Below are 23897 nucleotides of genomic sequence, written 5' to 3'. Positions count from 1 at the left end.
GGAACCTTGGCTGAACTGCTACTAGGGTTTATCAGCTATGTTTCTCTCACTGGACCTGCACAGAACGTATGTGCCAACTTACATGCAAAATATTTGCCTATTTTTGCCTGGTTTAGCCCATGTCTGAGGGGCAGCCTGTGGCCAAAGTTGTTTGGTTSTTTGCATGTTTGTGCACACCTGCATTATATGACTTCTCCCATTCCAGCTGTATCCTTACCTGAATGCTTACCAGGAGTAAAAGATCCCTCTTGAAATTCTAGGTCTGGCTGATGTGGAGGAATATGAACTCCTGTCCCCTAGGAGGAAACCCTAGCCAGTAAAGTTGAGTACCTGAGGAATGAGAGATGCAACTCTTTCTCTCTTTTTGGTGTACACAATTAGATATTCATTGATTCATTAAGTGGATAGAAACAGACAGTTTGCAACTTTTCAGTGTGGTTATATGGGCATTTAGCTTTATTGTGGGAACATGTTCAAGTCTCTGTTCCAGTGAATATTGAATTATTTATCTAGAGTGGAACATCTTTAATAAGAGAGATGACTCACTCCAGAAACTCCCTTTGGCCCGGAGTTGGACATCTGAATGCCTTGGATGCATGGGAGCCAAACCTCCGTCCGTCTCCTCTGCRTTTCCTATGGCTAGCTTGGTGAATACCCACTCACTGACTGCTTGATATATCCCTGGATTCCTGCTCAAAGCCGGGGCTCCCACARGGTAGAAATATGCGTGGAAATTGGGTGCTGCAGTGCTCAGATATACTTGCCCTTTGGCAAGTATTTAAGTGGCTTCTAAAAAATGGAAAGTATTATCCTATATCACTTRGGTGAACTGTGAAATTATTCAAAGGGTAGGATTCATCTCACTTGAATTCACCTCCTTGGAAGTTAGGGGTCTAGTCTGAGCTAGTCCTTTAGGCTTCCTCTAGAATTGGTGTATAGAGAAGGACACGTGCAGAGTGAGTCACACCACTCTGTTAAATCAGGTGTCTTAGGCAGCTGGAAAGACTTGCCCTTTGGAGATGTTTGGTGACTTTCAACAGAAAGGGAACCTACTTATCTAGCCTAGACAAGACATTTTTGGCTTTTAAATGGCTAAGCAGAGGAGGCACTCAGATCTCAAGGGTTATACTGAAATCATAGGGAGAGACACAAAACTGTTCAGTATATAATCTAGCAACATTTGTGTTGCTGTCAGAACTCTTCCATGTGAAAAGGATTAATTTATTTATTGTATATATTTATTAAAGTTGCAATATTCTGYTGATGCTACTTGAAAAAATGAGCAGGATGGAGGAAAAAAAGAGTGGAAGAATGAATCTTTGGTCTTTAATCAGCCAGTCAGACCAGTAGAGTGATATTATTTTCTTACCTTAAATTGCTGTTTCTTAGCTGGTTTCTCTCTCCTACCAGAAAACAGTATTGGGTCTCATATAATATCAAACTGTGAATCTGGAAGTGATCAGGAAAGGTGGTTTGCTTTTTTAAAGGAAAAATAAATCTCAGATTGTTTGTGTGAGACTGTGAATATTTATGTACTGTTCCCTCTTTTCCCTCATTGCATATTTCACCAAGTTCATTTGCGTGTGTTATGAGATAAATCTTGCTGGAAGGCAATGGAAGAAAGTAGTAAAAAGGAAAAAACATCAATCAGTTATCCAGAGCAGCAGCAGGAATCATTGTTCGTTTTATACATGGATTATTGTTCGTTGAACTTTCACGGGCTTGACAATTAAGAAACCTGCAGTTCTGCCAAGGTCAGTCTCAGGTGCTTTCGGATGACAATTACAGAAGCATTTGTGTTGCTGGGCTTTGATAACTTTGAAGCCTTGCTGTCACTGGGCTTTTGGTGGTAATCACTTACGAAGATGGTCACRTGTATTTTACTTCAAATTGAACAAAATATTTTGCGATAAAAAGTTTACCTGACAAAAATACAATAGATGGAGTGGTCAACCTGAATTATTGGCAAATGCAGGTGGAATTTGTTGGATCATGACTTGTTTTRAAAAGTAAAAATAAGTTTCTTTTTTCTTTTGGAAAGGAAATTTTGTTTTTAAAGATTATTTAAAAATGTTATGAAAATGATTGGATAGRTGGGAATGAGTTATTTAACCAGCCATCCCAGAACATATTTTCTTTTTATTGTTCTGTTTGCTTAGAAAGTTTGTGCTATTTTAATTTAATTTCAAAAAAATTAAGCATTTTTGCTTTGGTTTGATTTAAATCAAATAGTTTTTATATTCAACTTGGCCAAAGATTTCATTATTCTTACCGCCCCTGTTGTGCCTTCTATGCTCTGCATGTCCTCCTGTACTAAGTAACAAGTAATCCCCTCAGTCTGCAGATGGATCCACTCGGGCGTATTTTGAGACAAATAAAATAGAGTCATCTCATCTAATTTTAGCTATTTTAAAGTAACTAGTCTGTTATTCTCAAAAGGGAAAGAGAGGCTCCTCTGATGGGTAATTCAGCTTTTCCTAGACTTCTATTTTAGGATGAAATGATTCGTGTTTCAGTGGCTTCTTCAGACCACTTAGATTGGTGCTTATGTTCTTTATCTGCTTTGTTATTTCTCCTCATCCCAGCAAGGAGGGAAATATTTGGAGTGCAAGGAAAGGGAAGAAGAGTCCTTGTCTGACCTCTGTAAATGTTGTGGGTGTGGACAGTCTGAATCAGTTTTACTTTTTCCAAACCACTTTTCTTTTACTACTTTCTAGTTACTTTCCATTTTGCTCCAGCCTTATTTGACCCATAGAAAATAGAGATGGAAAAGACCTATGATATTTGAAGTTTTATGGCCAGTATTATTTTGGAGGTCAGAATAAATGATTATAAGAGTCCCTTTTGGCTTTAAAAGCTATTGGAGAAATCTTAACCCTACTGAAGTCAACAGCAGAACTTCCACTGGCTTCAGCATGGCCGGAATTTCACCCTGAGAACCTAGTAATGATTCTTTGTMGTCTGGCCCTCCCCTTGACTTGCAGGATTGCTCCATGCATTATATTTTCCAATGTTTTGTTCAATTGTGGTATAAATGTTTCAAGACACAAGGATTTCTCTTTGTCCCCTGGAAACAGTTGCATAGGCTAATAGTTTAAGGAAGTTTTTGCTTGAAGAGTTGAGTAACAGAGCCAAAATCTGTTCTTGGTTGGACCGGAGTAAATATGGAATAGCTTGTTGACAATGTGGAGTTACTCTTTTATGACAGTGTAACTGAGAGCACAGTTTTGCCAGTTATTAACTTTTGTTACATTATTTGTAATTCTCTGCGTGTCAGGATTTGTTAATCTCATTGTTCAACATCAAGTAACCTTTTGCTGAAAACAGAGCGTCATTGTGAATTAGGTATCATCAGCTAAATTGAACCTCACCCTGTGCATTTGACAGATGGTAATACATTCATTAAGTGTTCTGTGGTTACTTTGAGGTTGGAAAGTGCTATTTTTCTGGCTTCTAACTCAAGATTCTTCAGTAAAGTTGTATAAAAGCACGATTTTGAAGGGGGAATGAAAATCACAAAGAACTCATGAGGGTTTTTTTATACTAATAAATTTATTTACTTTTGGTAGAATGACATAGCAGGACCATGATTGCTCTAAGTTGTCTTTGGCAACTTAAATAGTCCAGAACGGGATAGTGATGGATGTGAGAGGTGGTTCCACCATGTATTTTGTATCTACATAGGTAGAATCTCCTGGAATTTGAATTCATATCAAATACACCACTGTGAAGGCAGAACAGTGGTAGTGTCTTTGTGCTTGGTGGTTTCACTGCCCAGAAAGATGGTTTCTATCAGTTCAGACATCTGCAGTTGTTGCAGTGATAACCTGATGACAGGACTCCTCTCATAAAGCTAGTGACATTCTGGATCTCTAAGTTTATACTAATGGTCTGCAGGGCGGGGAAGTAACTGCAGTAAAATTCTTAAAATCGGTGTAGAGCTACACTCCCTGGCATAGCCCCACTCCRTGTTGCAATATTGAATCATCCACCCTGTCGTTACCAAGACAGTGCAAGGCCAAGGTCAGACACTTAGGAAGAAGTTCCCCATACAGCTGGCTTTGAAGCCACCCAAACTAACTGCAGTACAGAGGAGAAGATTCCACTGATACACAGGAAGCTCAGTGTGATTAATACAAACCTATATGTTTAGCTTAAATTACATACTTTAGTGGAGATTAAATGCAATTTTCAATGAAGACTCAGCTGTTATCAGCAAACCTGTTTAGCTGTTTAATGATGTTACCAAGGGGAGAAGGTACCATGAGAATTAGATGTCTAGCTTCTTCTGAAATTCTTTGTGGCAGCATATTCAGAGCTGGGGAATCGGTTGCTTTTTAATCAGTCATATCCCTTTAAATGTCTTCAGTTAACTAGTGATGGACTTGTACTCACTGGACTCCTGCCCGGGTGACTGCCTGCTGTCCCTTGCTGCTGTCCCTTTCCAGTGGAGACTGCATRCAAGGTCATCCAGATTTTTGCAAAATAGCAATAGTGTGGGAGATTCAGAATAAAATCTCTTTTCTGCTTGGTTTGTTCAATAATATGAACACAGACATCTYTTTACTCAGCAAGGTTCCCAAAACCTTCAATACTGTAGAATATTCAAAGGAGAGTATTTTTTTGTCTCTGTTTACTTTTTTTCCCCACATTTCATAAAATGCTTAAATATAGACTGGATAAGAGAGGAGGTCGGAGAGGTAGTTTTTCAGGCTTTCTCCTTTGCTGTCAGGCTTCAGTCATGATCCACTGAATGTTGAACCATTTATGGAAAGTGAAAGAGCTCAACAGGAGAGCCATACGGATTATCTGATACTAGAGATTTCACCCGGGAGATCAGGACTGACATCACGTTGAAGAGGCATTTGAAACTCAGTCTTCCACATGCCAGGAAAATGCTCTCCCTTTACCCACGGTAAAAGTACAGCACTTCTCCRCATTTTTTGTGAGAAATCAAAAACTGACCAGCTCTAGGTACCTGTCTCTTGAGAGGGGCTACTGGTGAATTCTGCTGTAAGGTGGGTTCCCCCCACCATGCCAGAATTAGACATTTCACTCTCTCCCTGGGATGTGGGGCTTAGAAGCCTCTTGCTTCAGTATTTTATGGACTATTTTCAACATTCTCCTTCTCGGGGTATAGATTTATCTTAGCATCTTCTTTAGGATTCTAAGACTTCCTATCTGTTATATAGATAAATCTGGATGTTCATCTCATGGCAGTTACAGGATTCTTAAAAACTGGATTTTACAACATGGATGTTTGCATATGGATTTACAAAAAAGCCTTGAAAAACATTTAAAGGTTTTAAAATCTGACCCTGACCACCTAAACTCCATTCAAAAATGGAATTTCAGGCTCTTAATTCTCCCAGCTTTTCAAAATTCTGTCATTACTCAGTYTGGGAGAAAGGCAGTTCTCCCTTGTTCACTACTGTTCTATATTCGTGGTTGTTTTAGGAGATTTACTAAGATTAGGAAGATTTTTAATTAATTAAATAGGATCATTCAATACCCTGGTGTCACAAATTTTGGTCCAGGTCTTCGTTAGCAGAATATGAGATGTGCCTGACTCTTGTGGTGATTTTGTTCAGAGATCTTAGGATCCTTTTGGTTCCAGCAGAGCCTATGGAGGAGGCCACAGATGTGCTGAACCCTGAACACATGCTTATTTTTGGCCTAAAGCAGTCATGTGCAAGTGCCAAGTATGAATTCAGATAGATGTTTTTCTCGCTGTCACAAATAGGCTTCACTCCAAGCATTGTTTTTGAGACAGCCATGACGCATTTTGATATATCAATAAGAGGGGGGAAAAAAAAGAAAAAGAAAAATCCTAATAAGTTCCAGAAAAGAATTATATAAATACATCTCACCTGCTGCTGCTGTCCTTATAAACACACCTAACTGACCCTGTAAGGTAGCACAAAGCATCCAACATAGTGCTTCTACTGGAAATATTGGACAGATGACTTCAAGAACCAAAAATCTTACTGGGGGAAGGAGAATGCTGGAAAATGCTCAGTATTAAGCCAGTTTGCTAAAATTTGAATGAACAAAATTGAATTAAACTGCGGTAAGTTGATTCCATTGTCTCTAAATGAATTCTTCGTAAGAGGACATAGTCTGGGGCTGACCAAGAGAAAGAGACCAATCTATTCGACAGGTGTTATAGGTCAAAACAAAAGGATTACTAAATATTTCTAGTGYTGCCACATGGGGGTATATTACACGGCATGTAGTTATTACCCTTCAGTAGAAGTTGTGCAGCAGAGCACAGCTGCAGATGATTAAAGACACCAGTGCCAGAATCTGACAGCAGAATGTCAGTGTCAAAATTCAATTTGAATTGATTAAATAAGGGATGGCAACGCTTTTGTTTTATGGATGGCAACACTTCAGTCGCTTTAGATGCTATGCTTTCAGACATAAAATTCTTTCCCTCCCTGCTATGTTTGTTGGGGTGTTTTCACTTGGATCAGAGTCATTTCTCCAGTCAATCAATTAAGCCGTGATTTGCCACTGTGTCTAAGAGTCAGCCACAAAAGAGCTGGTATGGTTCCTTGGTGCTCGGCCAAGAGGCTTCAATGGAAGCAAGACATCAGGCAGCTTAATCTGACTTCCACCACTGGCATAAGGTATAATGGATGTTAGGGCAGCAGAGAATGCATGTTCTGTGGTGTTCAGCTCCTGCTTTCTGAACGGTCCCATACACGCTGCCTTTCTCTCCGTGCCAAGAACGCAGGAGYAGCTCGCAGCAGAGCCAGCAGTGTTACCTGTGCCAGCAAGCTATTCGATACAGGGCAATTTCTGCAGCCTTTTGAAGCTTTTGTGGTGCTCTGCAAATATATTTATCTCTATAGGCCTTGTATTCTTAGACAGCATGGGTAACTTGACATATTGAATAGTCCCCCCTAAGATAAATGGCAGTAACAGAGTAATTTCCGGAGTAATGGAGTAACTTACACTCAGAGGTATAAGAYTTTGCAGGATTAGGCCTAAAATGCTGACTCTGGGCCAGATCTACAGCAGGTATAAATCACTGCAGGTAATTTTCACCAGCTGAAATTCTGGCCCTAAGCCTATGAGTCATGTTGTTATTTTTTCACATTGTAAATTCTTGCTGTTTCTTATTTATATTGCTTTAGCACTTTGGGGCACTTGTCAGGGGCCAAGACCCCATCATGCTAGTCACCCTTCAAACACAGAAGCAAAAGATCCTCCTTGCCCCAGAGTGTTTTCACTTTAAATAACCTGYAMTCTCATTCAGCTTTCTGTGAATGTACTGTTAGAAGTCATARTTTTGTATTATCCTGATGGTAAAGTATGAGTACACAAACTCTGTGCCCAGCTTGATATTTTCAAGTAAAAAAAATTGCACTCGACTGTATACTACTATATCTCGGTGACATTTTATGTGTGGTGTTCATTGGAGCTGCAGCAATTTGGGTCATGGTCTTCAGTAGTTCCTGAAGTGAGAGGTCCAAAATCTCTTCTCTGWTGTGACATATGAAAAAGAGAATTTACACCCAAGCTGAACCCTACGTAAGGAGAATCTTAAGACTGATTGAATATCTCGTTTGTTTTGTGTAGCTTTTTACTTAATTATCATCATGTTACTTTTATTTCAGCTGTTGTGTATCTTCCAAATTTTGGAGGGAATCTAGCACCATAGAGCTCTGGCTAGCATCTTTAGAAATACTGYTGTTGTCTTTAATTAATCTGGAAGGGGTTTTAAAGTAATAAAAGTACAACTTTTCAGAACTAACGTAATGCTACACAATTCTCATTCATTACAGTGCCACCTGGCTGCTTAGGAAAAACAATGTAACAGTGTACAGAGCTCCAACTCATTGTGTGRTGGCCTCAAGAAAGCAAAAAACACCCTAAGGTGAATGTGTATTATGGAAATATCATACTGACAACTAATTCWTTTCTTCTGTGATCTCTTTTTGTACTAGTCAGGAGAAGACTTTGCGTAGCAGCTGCCTATATTACCTTTTTCCATTTCAGGATTAACTTTACCCTCAGGTAACTAACGACAAAGAAATGGCTCTTGCCTTTTCTCCAGGTATTGTCATAGCCATTGGTGATGTGTGTTGCCAAATAATTCCTACCCTCTCCTAATCATTTATTTATTACTTTTTGGCAAAGCCCTTGAAAAAGGTTTGGTGAAAGCTTTGAAGAAGCTGGATGACTATCTGAGAACCCCTCTGCCTGAGGAGATCGATGCAAACAGTACTGAAGAGGAGAAGGTGTCTAAACGCAAATTTCTGGATGGTGATGACCTGACTCTAGCTGACTGCAACCTTCTGCCCAAACTCCATGTTGTTAAGGTAAAAGGTAGCATGTGACAAAGAAGTCTTCTCTGACAGTAATGTGCCYTCATTCCTACATGTACTTTTGAGGTTGAACAATGGTGCTGCTACTTTAGCTGCCAATCACTTGTCTTCTGTGTAAATCTATGCATATTACATTTTTTTTAGGCATTGGCCAGAGTGTAAAGGTAGATTATGCAATGTATAAAGATCTCTTGATTGTAAACTTCCCTTGCTTTCTGAAAATTCCATTTTATTTTGGGTATATATAAGATTCACCTTATCTGTGTAGGTAAAGGAAGCAGTCTGTAGAGAGACATGGCCACCCACTCAAGTGAAGTGCACTCTGTGATGGGCAGAAGACCACTGTGCTATGTAATACCCATGTCTTTCTTCTCTGTACTTACTAGCATGGATGAGCAAGTACACGGGTTAGCGGAAATGGCTACAATGGAGATTTCGTCCATCGCTTTGGCAGCTAAGCCTAAAGCCAACATATATATATGCACACATATCTTAAGTCCTAGAGGATCAAGATTTGAAGTGCCGTTTTTTCTCTTCAGTGTTTCCTATAGATTAACTTAGGCAACTTACTACTTAGTACACGAGGAAACAGAATGACACGCTAGGTCACRTCATGGGTTAGCAGCAAGGACACTAAAAAGTATCAACCTCTTATTTTCACCCTGCTGCAAATAAYAGCACGGTGTTTTGCATTAATTAGTTCCCATTATTCTTAAAAATGATGTCAAACTTCAGTCCATTCCCGTGCGTTTGTAACTTGAGAACAGCAGTGCACYTTTTCTGAGGGGAGGGGATACTGTTTCTGCTGGTATTTCATAAAAAGAGATTAACAAATCAGAATCACCACTGAGGTTCAGGATTCGCAATGTACATGGTCACCAGCGTAGTGCRAATGAAGTACATCATCTTGATTTCTAAATTTTGTATTTATTTAATTTACTAGATTACATGTTTCGTTAGAGTAAAGCAAGTACCTGACAGACTGTGGTAATCAAGAAAGCTAGGAAGTAAAGCCAAGTCATGTATCTAATTTGGCTCCATGAACCAAAGCATAAACTGAGCCATGTGAGCTGACTGCACACATGCAAAAAGAAAAAAAAAGTGCATAAGTCACCAGTTAAGAAATGTAATAATATMCTCACAGGTTTAGCTCTTTCTTTGGCTCGTCTTCACTACTGACATTGGAGTCAGACAATGCAAAATTATTGTGTGGCCCCTTTCTAGTTCTTGACTAATTGAGATAAAAAGAAAGATGTCAAAACACAATTAAAAACTTTCTCAAACAGGAGAACCATAATAAGCATAGTATATTGTCTGAAAAGTGTTYTACAGATGGAAAGGCAAATTATAAAGACTATTTCATTTGATGAAAGATGCCTGCTGGAAATTGTGAAAATATTGACTTAAATTGCTCAGCGAGTTTTTATCTTCCCTGTGCGTGTGTATAAATCATTGAAGGCAAGAGTGTTTAATTAAATGCATTTTAGGACAGAATTTGGCCTTGCTTATGCCAAATGGATCATGGTGATAAAAACAAATCATAATAATTTCTGAGAACATGACTATTCTAAGAAATCTGAGATGGAAAACAGCTCTACCATATACTTTAATAATAGAGGGGAACTCTGTGGCACATATGAATGTAATTTGTGCCCAGGAACAATTTTATACTGTCAAAAAAATTAGAGATTGGAAGCATTCATTAAATCAACTAATCTTTCCCTTCCTATCAGCTAGTTCATTCTGTCACCACAGGATTATTCAATGTGGTATATTCTTACAGGAAACTGAAATGTCCCAATCCAGCAAGCTACTTAACCAACCAACTAGCTTTTAACACAGATTAGTCCCATTGACTTCAGTGGGACTATACAGGTGCTTAAAATTAAGTAGGCACTTAAATATTTTGCTGAATAAGGACCTGACTGCTTTTAATAATTGAGAATAATTGAGAATTTCCCTTGAAAGACCATTTCCCAGTCTAACAAGTCTTTAAATAACCATTTTCTYCCCTAGTTTATCCTCATACTTCTATTTCTAACATTTGGTGAATCACCTTGGTTTCTCCATCATAGTACCCCTACCACCCTAGATTTTTCCTTTGTATGATCATGGATAGATCCTTCCAACAACTGTAGGTGGTTAAATTCTCTGACATAATTGGCCAAGCAAAATACATGTTTCTCTTAATTGTTACTAATACCTTTACCTTAAATCTATCTTCCTTTTATGATTTCAGATGATCGGCTCTTTTTGGCACCTCAGCTTTAAGGAGAGACATTCATAAGAGTGGTGGAAAACATAAAAAAATATTATGATAAAATTAATTAACTCTTTATGTAATATAAAAAGTCATAATTTGATCATGGTTTCCAGGCAATTGTGTTGGAATGTACTTAGGTCAAGTAGCATCTTTGAAAGGTAGAGATGGACCAACAGTCACTTTTCAAAATCTTCTATTATAAGCCTCTGAGCTTCCAAGCATTTCTCTCCTGTGCTATTATATGTCAAGAAAGTAAGAAGTAAGAAGCTGTCTAAAAGAAGAATCTAGAGCTATATTAGCAGCAAGTTGCTTTTATTTTCTGTTTTGTCTTTGTTTTAGATCGTTGCAAAGAAATACCGCAACTTTGAGTTCCCAACAGAGATGACGGGGCTATGGCGGTACCTGAAGAATGCTTATGCCAGGGATGAATTCACCAATACCTGTGCTGCAGACAAAGAAATCGAGCAAGCCTATGCAGATGTGGCCAAGCGGCTCAGCAAATCCTAACTGACCTCAGCACAGGCTCTATATCCCTGAGGGATCCCCATCCTACAGACTCTTCTCCTTGATGCCTTAAGATATACTTATGATTGTGCTGTCTGGTTGGCATCCCTATGATTCCACCYGTTAAAAGTATATTGATCCAGGACAAATTTGCTTCTCCCTGGAGAAAGCAAAGGCAACTCTAGTGGAGGGGTGTAGAAACCCTTTCAAATCTGAACCTAAGATCTAGCACGACTAGTATTACTCACAATCAGTATTGGAAATGAGTCCTCCTTATTAGTTTCTTGTTTCATGCTGGAGTATCTCACCACCTGTTTTATTTGGAGTTTTAAAAATAAGATATTAGCTGAAATTTCAGATAAGTCAGTTAGGAACATATCGAACTGATTCTTCTCTAGGTTATTTCAAGGATGTCCTTTTCTAGTGTGATATATCCACTGCTACTGGGATCCTTGAGGCAGGAGCAAAATATGAGTGAGGACAAAAAAGAGTTTGACCCTAAAGGAGACATGCTCTTAGCACTTATATTTAAAAACCTCTCTGAATGCATCTTCTGTCTTAGCGGGCCCAGGAGTTTAAAAGGTATTTATTTTTAATTTGGCACAAGTGGGGAAAGCCTGAATGAATATGCCAGATTTGCAGATGCTACTTTGAATAAAATTTACATGTTGCTTTTGGATCCAAACATTTAGAGGAAAAGMGAGTGAACATTTGAGCGAGTAGCCCTTGGAAGAGGGGTGCTAATATCCCCAGTAAATCTGCAAGTTGGTAGAGACGCTGAGCTACCACAGTAACGGGGGCAGGGTATTGACTCAAGTGAATAGGCTGCATCTGCACAGCTAACCCAGCCATGTAAAATATTGTCATCTTAACTGTGTAATTGCCAGTTCTTTTGTATTGCTCTCTTGGGAAACTTGGATGGCAGGAGAAATCTGTTGCTGCGTACAAATTCCGGACAGRGGAAGCACTCTCTCCCGCTTTGCTCTCCAGATGGGTCATTTTCAAGCACTCATCTTCCTTCCCAGGGAGCATTTTGCTCTGCGAATCTCAAGGAGGGCAGGCTAAAACAAAGAGAAGCACATTCCCAGTCAGATATTTGGCAGATACACTAGCAGAAATCCATACGCGATGCCTTTGTCCCCCTCCTCCAGGATTTTTCAATCCAGGTTGAATGACTGTTGGTTCTACTTTCTCAAACTGATTATTTTGTTGTCTGTAGCAATCTGCATGATGCAATCTGCTTGAAAGTGGTGACTAGCTGAACATTATTTTAGCAAATTAAGAATGACAGCTCTTTTGTACAAAGCTCACTTGCCCTAATATGTATGAAAGTGTACATGGCTCTCAGCCTTCAATTTGAGGGGTTTTATAGTTGTTTTGAAAGATAAAATAAAATAAAGCTGAGCTTTAGCATGGTGTGGGCCCCCCCTTCTGATTAGAGCTGTGAAGACCTCCACTGATTTCAGGGRAAATCCATGCTGGTAAGCTGTGACCTAGGGGAACCTCGCAACAGGCCTATTTGCGCTCAGAAACCTGGAGGACTGGAGGCCTGATACAAAGCTGGTTTCTGCCCTATAGTGCTCATGACGATCTGGAGCAATTCTGTTGATTTGGTGGGATTATCTTGCTTTTCACACTGACCCAACTGGGAGCAGAATGTTGCTTGTTGACCCTGAAGATACTTCATAGCTGATTGTTTTGCGTGCAGTGACCAATTTGTTCTGAACTTCCCAAAACCTTGGAAGAAAATCCATGAACTTCCAAGTCTTCCCTTAGAATGGGACATTTTAACATTGGCTAGACTGGAGGGCAAAGGCTCACAGTCTTTAAAATACTGCTGAGAAATCAAATGGCTTGAAGAACACTAATAGCCAAAAAATCTAATGAGATTAGAAAAGTACATAAGCACATTTGGCCTTTATTTAAAAAAAAAAAAAAAAAAAAAAAAAAAAACCTTCATGGGATTATTTATGATTTTTTTTAATTAACTTGATTATTTATTTATTTATTTTAATTTTCTCAGTCCTTGCTGTCTGTCTTTCTGTTTTTGTTTTCACCCAGCCACTGGTCTAGATGACTCCATCTGTTTAGCAAAGTAATATTACCAGTGCTCTGCAAATTMATTTCTAATGAAAAGTCTGTTCCCTGATTAACAGTCAGCTGGATTTTTTGCTTTCARTATGGTTTGACTAAGAGCATACTGATCAACAGAATCTGCATTTTTCTCAGTTGTCATGTTTCAAGTTTGTACTTTAATTAGTGGCTTTGCTTAATCACAGTTTTAGTGATCTTTGAAGACGTAGAGGCAGTCGTAGCTTCTTGTTCTGTGCTTATTATATTTAGCTCCTTAAAAAAGATTGTGCAAACACGCAGCAGATCTCAGGCAGGGGAAGTGAACCAGTTCAACGTCTCTCCTGATTTCTTCCATCTCTGTGAATCTTCACCAATTTACTGAGTCCTGTGGTTCCAAAATGTTCTAATATGTCCTAATGTCCTTTTTCTAAAAGAGGGCCAAATCAAAATCATTTGATCTCAGCAACCTCACATTGCATCTATTTTTTAAAAAATGATGTTTACAAATGATTGTGTTTGTACCAAATAGAAAATGAGTTTTCAGTGCAATGAACATTTTGTAAGATAATAATTCAGGTTTGTTAAATTTTTGTAGGATTTCATTATAAAAGATGAAGATCCCCAAGCTTACTTTTTAATTAATTAATACAAAACCTAAATATTTTCATTTTCTAACAATACCCCCACAAATTCAACTAAAATGTATTGATGGATACAGAAAAAAAAAGAGAAAAATGGAACAATTTTCTGATCACCTACARCGCCCATTCTGTGTGAGTTCAAGTCTCACTTCTACATCAACGTTGCGTTTTATTCATAACCATATAATGGTTATGAATATATAATCATATAATGAAACCATATAATCCAAGATTATGGTCAGGTTCAGGCATTTTCTGGCCTTTGTTTGCATTTGAAATCCAAGCTCATGTTTTCAGATCTGTAACTTTTGCTCACCTTTGTGCTTTTTGGCTTTAGCCATAGTCAGAAGCAGGAAATACTGAAAATCCTACACAGAAAAGTGTTTTGCTGGGATTTTTGAGCTCAGTTTTCAAGACTCAGGATCCATCACCAGTGAGATTTTAAAGGGCTCCAGACTCCTTTATGCAGGGTATTTTTGGTGACCTTCCATTGTATTTAGAATTATAAGTAATAAATATTAATCATACAGGATTGTATATCTGCATTGGCAAGGCAGCTTTTCTGAAAAGAATCTAAGTGACAAGACAGACATTGCAGATTTACAATAACTTTGTTCATAAATTTTTTGCAAGATGTAAAGAAAGACATAGTGCAGAGGGGGAAGAAGCCAACAATGTGGATTTAATCATCCACATTTCAGAAATGCAGACCAAATGTCTGTAAAGATGTCCATTTCATCCCAACGTTTCTTAGATATTTATTTCAAAGCTCCCTGTTCACTCAGTCCAACGCTCCATCCATATTGGAACTAATATTGATTTCTCTTCTCTAAATGGTAAAATGAGGGTGATAAAGGGTCTCATATACTACTTACCCTTATTTTCTATTATGCTGTTGGACTTGCCGATAAGCCATCTTGCTGTACAGGTAAGACTGAGAAAGTATCTTTTCCAAAAGTGTTTAAAATAAGGCTTCTGGCAAACATTTTTTTCCGATAGAAACAATCTTTTAACRGTACTGCTTTATCAGTACGTGGTATGGCCTATGCAGCAAAAGGCTGCAAGCGCTCGTCGCGGGTTCACGCAGGCGGGAGAAACGGCAGCGTGTATCAGAGACACGTTGGGCACGTTTGTCTCCTGGCGAGAGAGATTAGCTGAACTGCACGTGGCATTTTAATTCGAATATATATTTATTTTTAACCCCAGCCGCTTTTCCTCTTCTTTCGTCCCTGCTCGAAGACAGCTTGGGGTTTTTTTATGTTCATTTTCATGGACAGTAGCAGAACAAGGAAGAAATAGGGCCTTGTGCGTTAGAGACAAAAAACCCTTTCCTGYAGGGTAGGCGCAAAGGCCGCTGCTTGCCGCACTGCTCCCACCACTGTCCCCGCAGGGAAAGGGAGAGGCCAACAGTGAGAAGATCCGTTCTGCCCTGACRGAGTTTGGCTGATTTTAGGATATTGCTAAAATTTAGGCAGCAGAAATGCAGCGTAGCCAATTCTGTAGTTATGCAAAGCCCCCAAAGCCCAAGGAAACATTCACTTTTTAAAATTAATTGATGCTTTAAGAGGCAAATAACTCGACAGTCTTGTGGCTCCCTTCATATGTATTCTTTCAGGCAAGGGGAAGTTTGCATTTGTTTATTATTCTTCTAGATATGATTATTATTTTTGAACTGCTTTTGATATTAATGAATAGTTGTCCAGTAAGATTTTGCTCTTCTGCTGAATCTTTCATATCTTCATTAATTTTAATGTTCGCAATGACCTAATGATTCCGGAGGAGGCAGGAAAGATGTAAGGCTTATACTTACTGAGAAGTTGAAGTAGGTARTGATTTTTTGGAGAAAAGAGTATTAAAAGCCTTTAAAAAGATCTATACATATGTACCTTTTCATCTGGGCTATTTTAATCAAAAATGATAGACTGCTTAGTCTAGACTCCAATTTTCAGGACAGACCTGAGCAAATCACGGTATTTAAGGTGGCCTTGCCTGGGGATTTCTCCAGGATACGTAGCGATGTCCCTCTGAGTGACAGAAAATCTCCTGTTTCCTTGCTCTGGAGGGATCGTAAGCTGTCCGCTGCCCTGATGTCTGCTGCGGCAGCGAAAAGAGCGGGGCAGCGCCCTGCCTTTTCCCTTAGCTGCCCTCCTCGCTTATGGACGGGCAAAGCAGAAAGCACCGACCACTTCTCCTTCCACGTCCGCAGCAGGGCTCCAGCCCTAGCAAGCGTGTCCAACGCTGGTTTCCAAAACTGGGTTTAAACAACACAAAGGTCTGAACAGCCTCGTGCAACTCAGGCGCTCACCGCGTGGCCTCCTGGGGCACCAGCACCACTCCGGAGACCAAGGCAGCCCGTCATCCTCCTGTCGTGATGTGGCCAGTCCCAAATCGTTCGGCCCTTTCGCCATTTACTGAAGAGATGCTACAGCGGAAAATACTCCAGAGGATGCACTTGAATGCGGTGCGTTTTGCGCCGCGCTCGTCACCTAACCAGCTCTGACTTAGGACGCTGTCCCAGCGCCGCAGGCYGTGCCGCTGCAGCCAGGTGGACAACTCGTCCTCTGCCTGCTGGGCTGGCAGCGCTCTGGTGGGAAACGCAGGCTCCGAGGCTGCTCGGCCGGCGGTGGGCGGCCACGGTGAAAGGTTTCGGCGTCACCCGTCGCGGAGCCCAGCTCGCTAGCCGGAGCGCGTGAGCAGCTCGGCTGGGGCCGTCATCCAGCACTAATGAGCACTTTTTACTTGCAGCGTGTGAGCAGAGACTACTCACGTGTTTAATGTTAAACATGTGCTTGCCTGCTTGGCTGGATCGGGGCCTGAAAGTCATGACGGAAAAGCCTGCATTAATAAAGAGCGTTATGATTGCGTTTCCTTTGAAATCCCACGGCAGAATTCCCAGCGGGGGAATTCCCGGTGGGAATGCCCGGTAGAGCCCAAGGCTACGCAGGCATGCAGATGTTTCACGGGTGAAGATGTCCGTAGGGAAGGGAGAATACTCAGAGGGGAAAGGAAACWGTGGTGTGTGGGTCTTCCCGCGGGAGCGAGCGGCGCGGGGAGCCCGACGCCGTCCCCGCCGTGACCGGCTGCGCGTTCAGCCTCGTTTATCACCGGCGACGTTTTGGGCGAAGCTGGGACCCGGCCACGCTGACACAGTGGCTGGTCTAAAGAAAACCAAGAAGGGCGGGGGATTTCTTGTGTGTGTATATATATATATATATATATATATATATGTACACATGGAGTAAAAACAATCCAAATATGCTTTAATGGTTCCCAACGTGATACTGTCAATTCTCACCGCAGGGTGGAATTTGTTGGTAGAAATTAAATTAAATTGAAATAGAAAAGCTTGGCTGTTGCTAATGGGTACTACTGGGAGCCCTAAAAGCCATTCAGAGCGCGGAACCATAGCAGGAGCGAACATCCTTTAATTCCCGGAGTCACTTGAGTTTCACATGGGCCATTTCAGCCTATTCGGGTGCACTGCCCTTTCCCTGTCTCTCTAGGTCTATAAACTCCGAAGAATTTGGGAAATGGCTAAAGGCAGCAAATTAATCTTTTTCTTCTTTGCTTTCCCCTCCCCCCTCCTTCTTCATTAAGTTAACTGCTCTAGTTTGGAAATAAGTGATAAATAAATAGCATTTACAAACAGCGGATTTCTCTGCTTTTTCATTAAGGAAGTTTTTAAAAGCTGTCAGGAAATATGAGGTTATCCCCAGCTTTGGGAATAAACTGTGGTAGAAAATATGATGTAGGAGGCGTGATTCTGACTAAATCATTTAAGCAGGAAGATTACAGTTTATTTTAAGGAGCATGTCTAGGACTGAATGGACAGAATGATCCAGATATTGCACTAAGGTCTTAAGCTTCGACGAATCTCAGCTTTTTAGGGATAATTGACTGTACAATGCTTTGCCTACATCGATTGGCAGCTGTTGGGAAATTATTCCRGGAATTACCCCTTGCCTTTTCAGCTGGTAGGAATATTGATTATTATTAGAAGCGAGAACAGCAACTGGATCTCTTTGTTTCACCTTTCTAGTGGATAGAAAACATAGATATAGCCACTTAATTTAACTGCATCGTTTATTTCAATAGTGTTGCAAAGCGTGTTGGGATGGCAGGTGGCGTAAAGAGAAAAATCCTGCTCTCGGAGTGACCCCGGCAGCAGCTGAGGCTTCGCTTTTGGTCCCAGCAGAATAACCAAGAGCCGCACGGCTTCGTGGTGCGGGAGCAGGACCTGAATTCAGGGTCTGGCTAGCTTAGCGGTCTCTTTGCAGCAAAAAGGGTGACGTACCGTTTGGCGACCCGAAAGGGACCCAGTGGGGTTCGGAAGGCGGACGCGGGTGTCCCTGGGGGACCTCTTTTTCCTTTTTTTTTTTTTTTTTTCCCCAAATGAACCAAGGCTCCTGCCTCGTATTCTCTAGAAATTCATGAACTAGCGAGCGGCGGATTTATTTTTCTAGTTTGTCTGTGTTCAGTTCTAAAGCCTGCAGATCAAAAACCAAGTTGCGCAGGGAGATCTGGGGGGTGAACAGCAAACCCAGTCCCGGCTCATTGAGGGCACAATCCTGTTAGGGGTCTGTGCAGAAGGAGAGCGCGGGGAGCCGCTGCGGGAGGCACATGCTACCCGTGAGCAACGGCGTCAGGAGCCGGGCTGGAGGTCCTCAGGGTTGTATGGGCAAATTTTCCGTCTTCTGTGTGAAATAATCCTCTTYGGAGACTTGAGCAGCCCTCAGCTGACCCACAGTTGCTTAAAAATTGCAGCGACGTTCAGAACCGAAACGCGGAACGTGCACGATGATGTGACGATCAGGCACGGCACCTCTTTGGGGCGTTGCACAGGCACAAAATAATCCATTTGAGAGGACACTCAAATTTTTTAGGGACCTGTCTGGACCCTAAAGGTTCAAGGGTTGGACCTTCTCCACTAAAAGGGCCCGAATCTCAGAAATACCTGGTGTCTCCTGGGAGGGTAACCACCTGATCTACTGGGAGAAAAGCAAGATTTGTAACTCTTAAAGAGAGTGCAGGAATTAACCTCAGACTTGGGCCTGGTAAGCTTCAGAAGTTTGTTTATAAATGACTATTTTATAGTGGTTGACAATGAAAAGTAACTATGCATCTGAGGGTCTCCATCAGGTGAAAAAGAAAAACAGGATAAATCCCTTCGCATACTCATGCTTTTCAGGGAAGGCACACGCTCTGTTAATGGGTAATTTTAGACTGGACTGTAACCTTTTGGAGTAAGAGCTGCATATTTCTTCTCTGCTTGTACAGCTCCTAACACATGGGACCCTGATTAGAGCCTTTGTGTGCTGCTCTAACATGCATAGTAAATAATAATAGGAATATTGTAATTAAAATGTCATTGCAGTTTGCCTTGAATATTATGATTGTGTGGCTGTACTTTATCAACTGTGAATAAAAATCAATATCCTTTTTGTATACTAGGTAGTATATTTTATTATTGAAAAAAARAACAGCTGAATTTCACTTTTAAAAGAAAAAGTATCTGCTCGTTATTTCTTTTTAAGCCTTTGGATTAAAAGTGAGCATTTCTTTTGTATCCTTCATATGAAGATTGGTTGAATGAAGAAATCCACCTTCCTTGACTGGAACTGTTTATAATCTTRTATACCAAGAATGATTAACACCTGATAACTGAATAAAAAAGTGGTTTATTTTCTCACTGGGTTATTCCTGAACTTTTTAATATATATATATATATATATTTTAAACAGGCAACACATACCTGGTTCTAGGAGTGGTTGCAAGAAAAAGAGGGTGTCCATAGTTTGAATACAGCTGTATTTATTKATCTAAAAGTGGATTTAAAAAGAAATAAAGGGAATGGCAACAAGGAAGAATAAGCTACCTCTGCAGCAGCAGAAGAAGCGACACCAGGATGTAAGCTCACGCACTGTCCCCCAGACATCAGTACCATTTAGTTAGCACCTGGTGGTACCCTGTTGGTCTGGGCCAGGGAGAACTTCCCACGCCGAGGTCCAGTACATTCCAGGGGATGTGGGAACGGAGGGGGTTATAAACTGCCACCTATAACATGATGGGCAGGGTTAAATGGGGAAGGATTATTCCGTATCTCTCATATCACAAGAGTTAGGTGCTCCTAAGGAGATAACCAGGCAGCAAGGTAAAAGCAAACATGAAGAAGCGGCTTTTTACACACTGTGTAGTGCAACCTTGGAGCCCTTTCCACAGGATCCTGGAGAGGTCCGAACCACTACGGGGCTCACACACGATAATTTCATGAGCAACAGATCAATCATCACGGTTGTTAAACAGAAGTTGGGATGCAGTTCCCAGGTCAAGATGTCCCTAAACACCAACCTGGCGGAGGGGCCGGAGACCCTCCTGTCAGAGTCGGGCTCTGAGTCCCTCTCCCTGCAGATACCGGGGAATCGCAGTGCGTCGGAACAAGAGTTTCTCATCCCGCAGCTGCAACTAGAGAGGAACAAACAAGATCCCACCCGGTTTCAGTCGCARCTTTTTCTTTTGGTGACCCAAGGCTGCACCGTGCAGTATGCGCTAGTGAAATGTGCTGGCACCTGCATAACCTACTGCACCTCCACATTTCATGTYCTTAACCCTTAAACCACATTTCACTTCAGTTGTCCTGGTTTGGCCCCCAGAGATATCTTGTGCGGGTCTTTTTTGTGCCACATCCCTCATGTCACATCCCTAGTACCACATCTCTCTAGATGTGATGTGTCATGATATAAAAATGAAAATTTGTTCCTAAGTGTTCAAACCTAGGCTGCTACGCGTTCGCCCAGCAATTCTACTTCAACAAATCCCTGAAAGAGCGTTGGATTCTCTGGACCTGTCAATGTCCAAGACCTTAGCTCATCGTTTTTTGGGGCTATACTCTCAATCTGCAAGCACCCCRGTGCACTTTTGTAGCAGAAGTGGTCTTTTCCTACCTTTCTGATCCTGGCAGCATGGAGGCACCTGCAAATCTCACCATCAGGTATATCAAAAAATGAATAAAGCAAGTAGTGYGATCCCTTTTTTCCCCTCAGTTGGAACCAGTCCTGAATGGCAGTACGGTTTTACTGCTGAGTCACTTGGCTGATGAGGGTTGTGCCTTCGGGCCGTGTTTGTGGCCCGGGCTGCTATGGGTTGGTGGAGCATTGCTGWGCGCTGCCTTTCGAACCCTCGCGGCGCTGCGCTGCCAGAACCACACGTAGCACCCGCGCCATCCAGACCAGCATCTCTGGAGACRTTCAAAACCCGCCTGGATGCAAGCCTGTCTACCATGCACTAGGTGACCCTGCTTGAGCGGGAGGGTTGGCCTAGATGATCTCCAGAGGTCCCTTCCAGCCCSAGCCGTTCTGTGATTCTGTGCTCACAGCCAGYACTAAACGCTTCAGACTCGGGCTGCTGAGGTTCACGTAACGCTTACCAGGCACAAAACACGCTCCGCACTGGTGCTGGTTTCTTAGCATTCGTTTCTTTAAAAACAGGTAGCTGTAGCTCCAGCTCCTCTCATCATGCAAACAAATTTAATTTGGTCTCAGACTCTGCGGACACTGCTGGTTTAGGTGATATTTTATGGCAATGAGTGCAACAGATCCGCTAGGAATTGTGTATAAAAGCAGGTTCAGTGTGGTTGTTCAGGTCCTTGCAGACCTGGATGATGGAAAATGGGGTGAGTAACAAACTGGATCACCTATTATTTTTCCTGTCTTTCTTTATTTTGTCACCCCTTGTGCATCTGCTCTGCCCAAGCCAAAGCTTTCCCCCTTCCCCCAGAGTCTGTGCTGCTGGTCATGTTTTTGGAGCACTGGGCTCTGAGGGATCACTTTAAGAATTGGTAMRGYTGGAAGGGACYTCTGGAGATCATCTAGTCCAACCCCCAAACAAGTGGCCCGTGCAGGGATCGAACCCGTGACGCTGGCGTTATTAGCACCACGCTCTAACCAGCAGAGCTGACTGGCTCACTTCCACCCTGCTATCCGCTCTAGCTGATGGGCATTCGTACTGCCGTCTCCACGCCGGCTGCTTGAAAAACAGAGTCCTTAGCAGGCTCTGTGGAGTTCCTGGCACGTCTTCCTTCAGCGATGGGGTGGGGGTGTCAGGAAGGGTTTCGTTTGGTTTTTCTTTTTTATCTCACTACCTGCTGTAACAGTCTACACGTCCTGCTAGACGCGGCTGCGATCAGTCCAGTCTCAGCCCGGCAAGCGTTTAGACATTTCAGGTGTCATCCATCCTTCATATCTTGTGCATGACTTTCCTTTCATGAGCTCAGCAGATGCCTTTAATTGCCAGCCACCGCTCTTGGCTTTCCAAGAAGTAGCAAAGGAACTATGGAGTCCCTCTGGCGAAGGATGAAACAGAGGGGCCCAGCCGTGTTATGACATTTTCTTGCACTGAATTGGCTTTGGGAAGAATGGGCTTTTTTCCTCCCGTTAGATAAGCACAGAAATCTTAAGCAGATGCTTGCAAGACATCAAACAAATATATACTTAAAAAAAATAAATATAGACTATACCCACATGCCCCATAATCTAGCCAGCATTCAGCCACCACTAACAGCATCTAGCTTTTCTTTTGTGAAACTTGGAGGAAACGTAAAAATCTGCAGGCAAGGGATGCTGTAAGAGGACTGGAGCTGGGCTCTCCGGTGCCAAAATCCCGAGTGGCAATGCCACTCGCTGGTGGCTGGTCTCCTCTCCGCTCCGTTAACCGGCAACCGGAGGGAAACACAGCCCTTCTCTCCAGGGTTGCGTGGGTCCCCTCCAGGGGCTTCAAGCTTAAGCTTCACTTTGACCAAGCATTGCGGCATGCAAAGGGGAATCTCCTGCCATAGGGAAGAAGGTGCAGTCTGGAAAGCCCACGTTGCCAAAACCAGAAAGGGAGGAGGTGTCTTCTGCAGTGCTTGAGTAACCTTTATGCTCTAGGGGAATGGGAAAGAGATACTGGGGGAGATTTCTTCCAGTTCCTTTGCGCAGAAGAGCCACAGGCCTTGGCAAAAAACTGGATGGAAATATATTCATTGGGAAGCGTGAGAAAGATTTATCGCAGGCAACCTCCCTTCGCCCGGCTCTTCGTTAAAACAGCATTAAAGAGCCCTAGCGGTGCCAAGGGAAGCGCTTGGAAGTTAAAAACCCGCCGGCGCTCAGCTCGCGTCCTCGCCGAGCCCTGCGTGCGTACGGGCCGTGGTACCAGCCTCCCCGGCTCGCCCGGGTCTGGCCCCGCTCGGTGCCCTGAAGGGGAGACGCGATCTGTCTTCTCCGCCCACCTTTGGTATTCCGTGTTTCTCAGCCTCAGGATACTAAATATCGAGGATGGTGTTTGAAATAGCCACGGCACCACGAGCTTTCCACGGCAGCGCTGTTTGCAAGCGCTTCGTTGGATCTCTTCGCGTTTCCCCAAGGGGGAGAGGGCGGTGTCTCACCACGTGGGGACTGAGACCGGGAAACGCGGATCGGGGTTTTCACTTCACGCTGGATGCTCGGTTTTGCCTCCCTAAGACACCCCTTTTCACGGCACGTGCACCGCACGGCACCCTATGGGTGCTGCCGAACCGGCAGATCCAACGCGCCGGGAACGCTGCCCGCCTCTGGGACGCCCGTGTCCACCCGGCCCCAGCGGCACCGGCCCGCGCCAGGGCGGACGGCGGGGAGGGRAAAAAGGAAAAATCGGCAAAGCGTCACCACGCCGGAGCAGAGCTCGTATTTACRGCGTACGGGCTTAAATCTTTATTCCTAAAGCAGCAGCTTTAGCTCTTCGTTGTCAGCGTGGACGTTGAACTAATCAGGAAGGGGAGCGGGGAAAGGGTGGGGACCGGAAAAGAGGAGTTTGTGGGAACGTAACAATGTTAAAATAAAAAACTCCGCTCTCGCCGTCAGTTGAGTCGCTCCATTAGTTACCTCTACCATTATGGATTCGTTTTAAGATCCAGACTTCAATATACATAACTTTAAATCACTAACATCCTTCATGGCGCTGTGATTTGCTGGTTCCATATGTAGCCTCTTGGCCCATTGCGTTGGCACAGGTTCAATTCTTGTTCTTCCTTTGGGTTACGGTTTCCTTGCTTTGACGGGGCAGGGGGGG

At 42.5% G+C, this 23897-nt stretch overlaps 1 protein-coding gene across 3 annotated transcripts in view; it reads left to right on the top strand.

The window, feature by feature from the left end:
• CLIC5 (CLIC family member 5) overlaps positions 1–13252 on the top strand; it is a 79798-nt gene extending 66546 nt beyond the window's left edge. For all 3 annotated transcript variants that reach the window (XM_085320334.1, XM_085320335.1, XM_085320336.1), the window contains 2 exons: positions 8149–8330; positions 10939–13252. In XM_085320334.1, the coding sequence (XP_085176460.1) occupies positions 8149–8330; positions 10939–11106 (350 nt within the window). In that variant the 3' untranslated portion in view covers positions 11107–13252. The remainder of the gene's footprint in view (positions 1–8148; positions 8331–10938) is intronic.
• Positions 13253–23897: the final 10645 nt, after the last annotated feature.

This window comes from Rhea americana, unplaced genomic scaffold, assembly GCF_003343005.1.
Source record: "Rhea americana isolate MKP2758 unplaced genomic scaffold, rheAme1 scaffold_63, whole genome shotgun sequence".
In the NCBI taxonomy this organism is placed as follows: domain Eukaryota; kingdom Metazoa; phylum Chordata; class Aves; order Rheiformes; family Rheidae; genus Rhea; species Rhea americana.
Note: the sequence above shows the minus strand (reverse complement) of the source record. Positions and strands in the feature narration are given on the sequence as shown.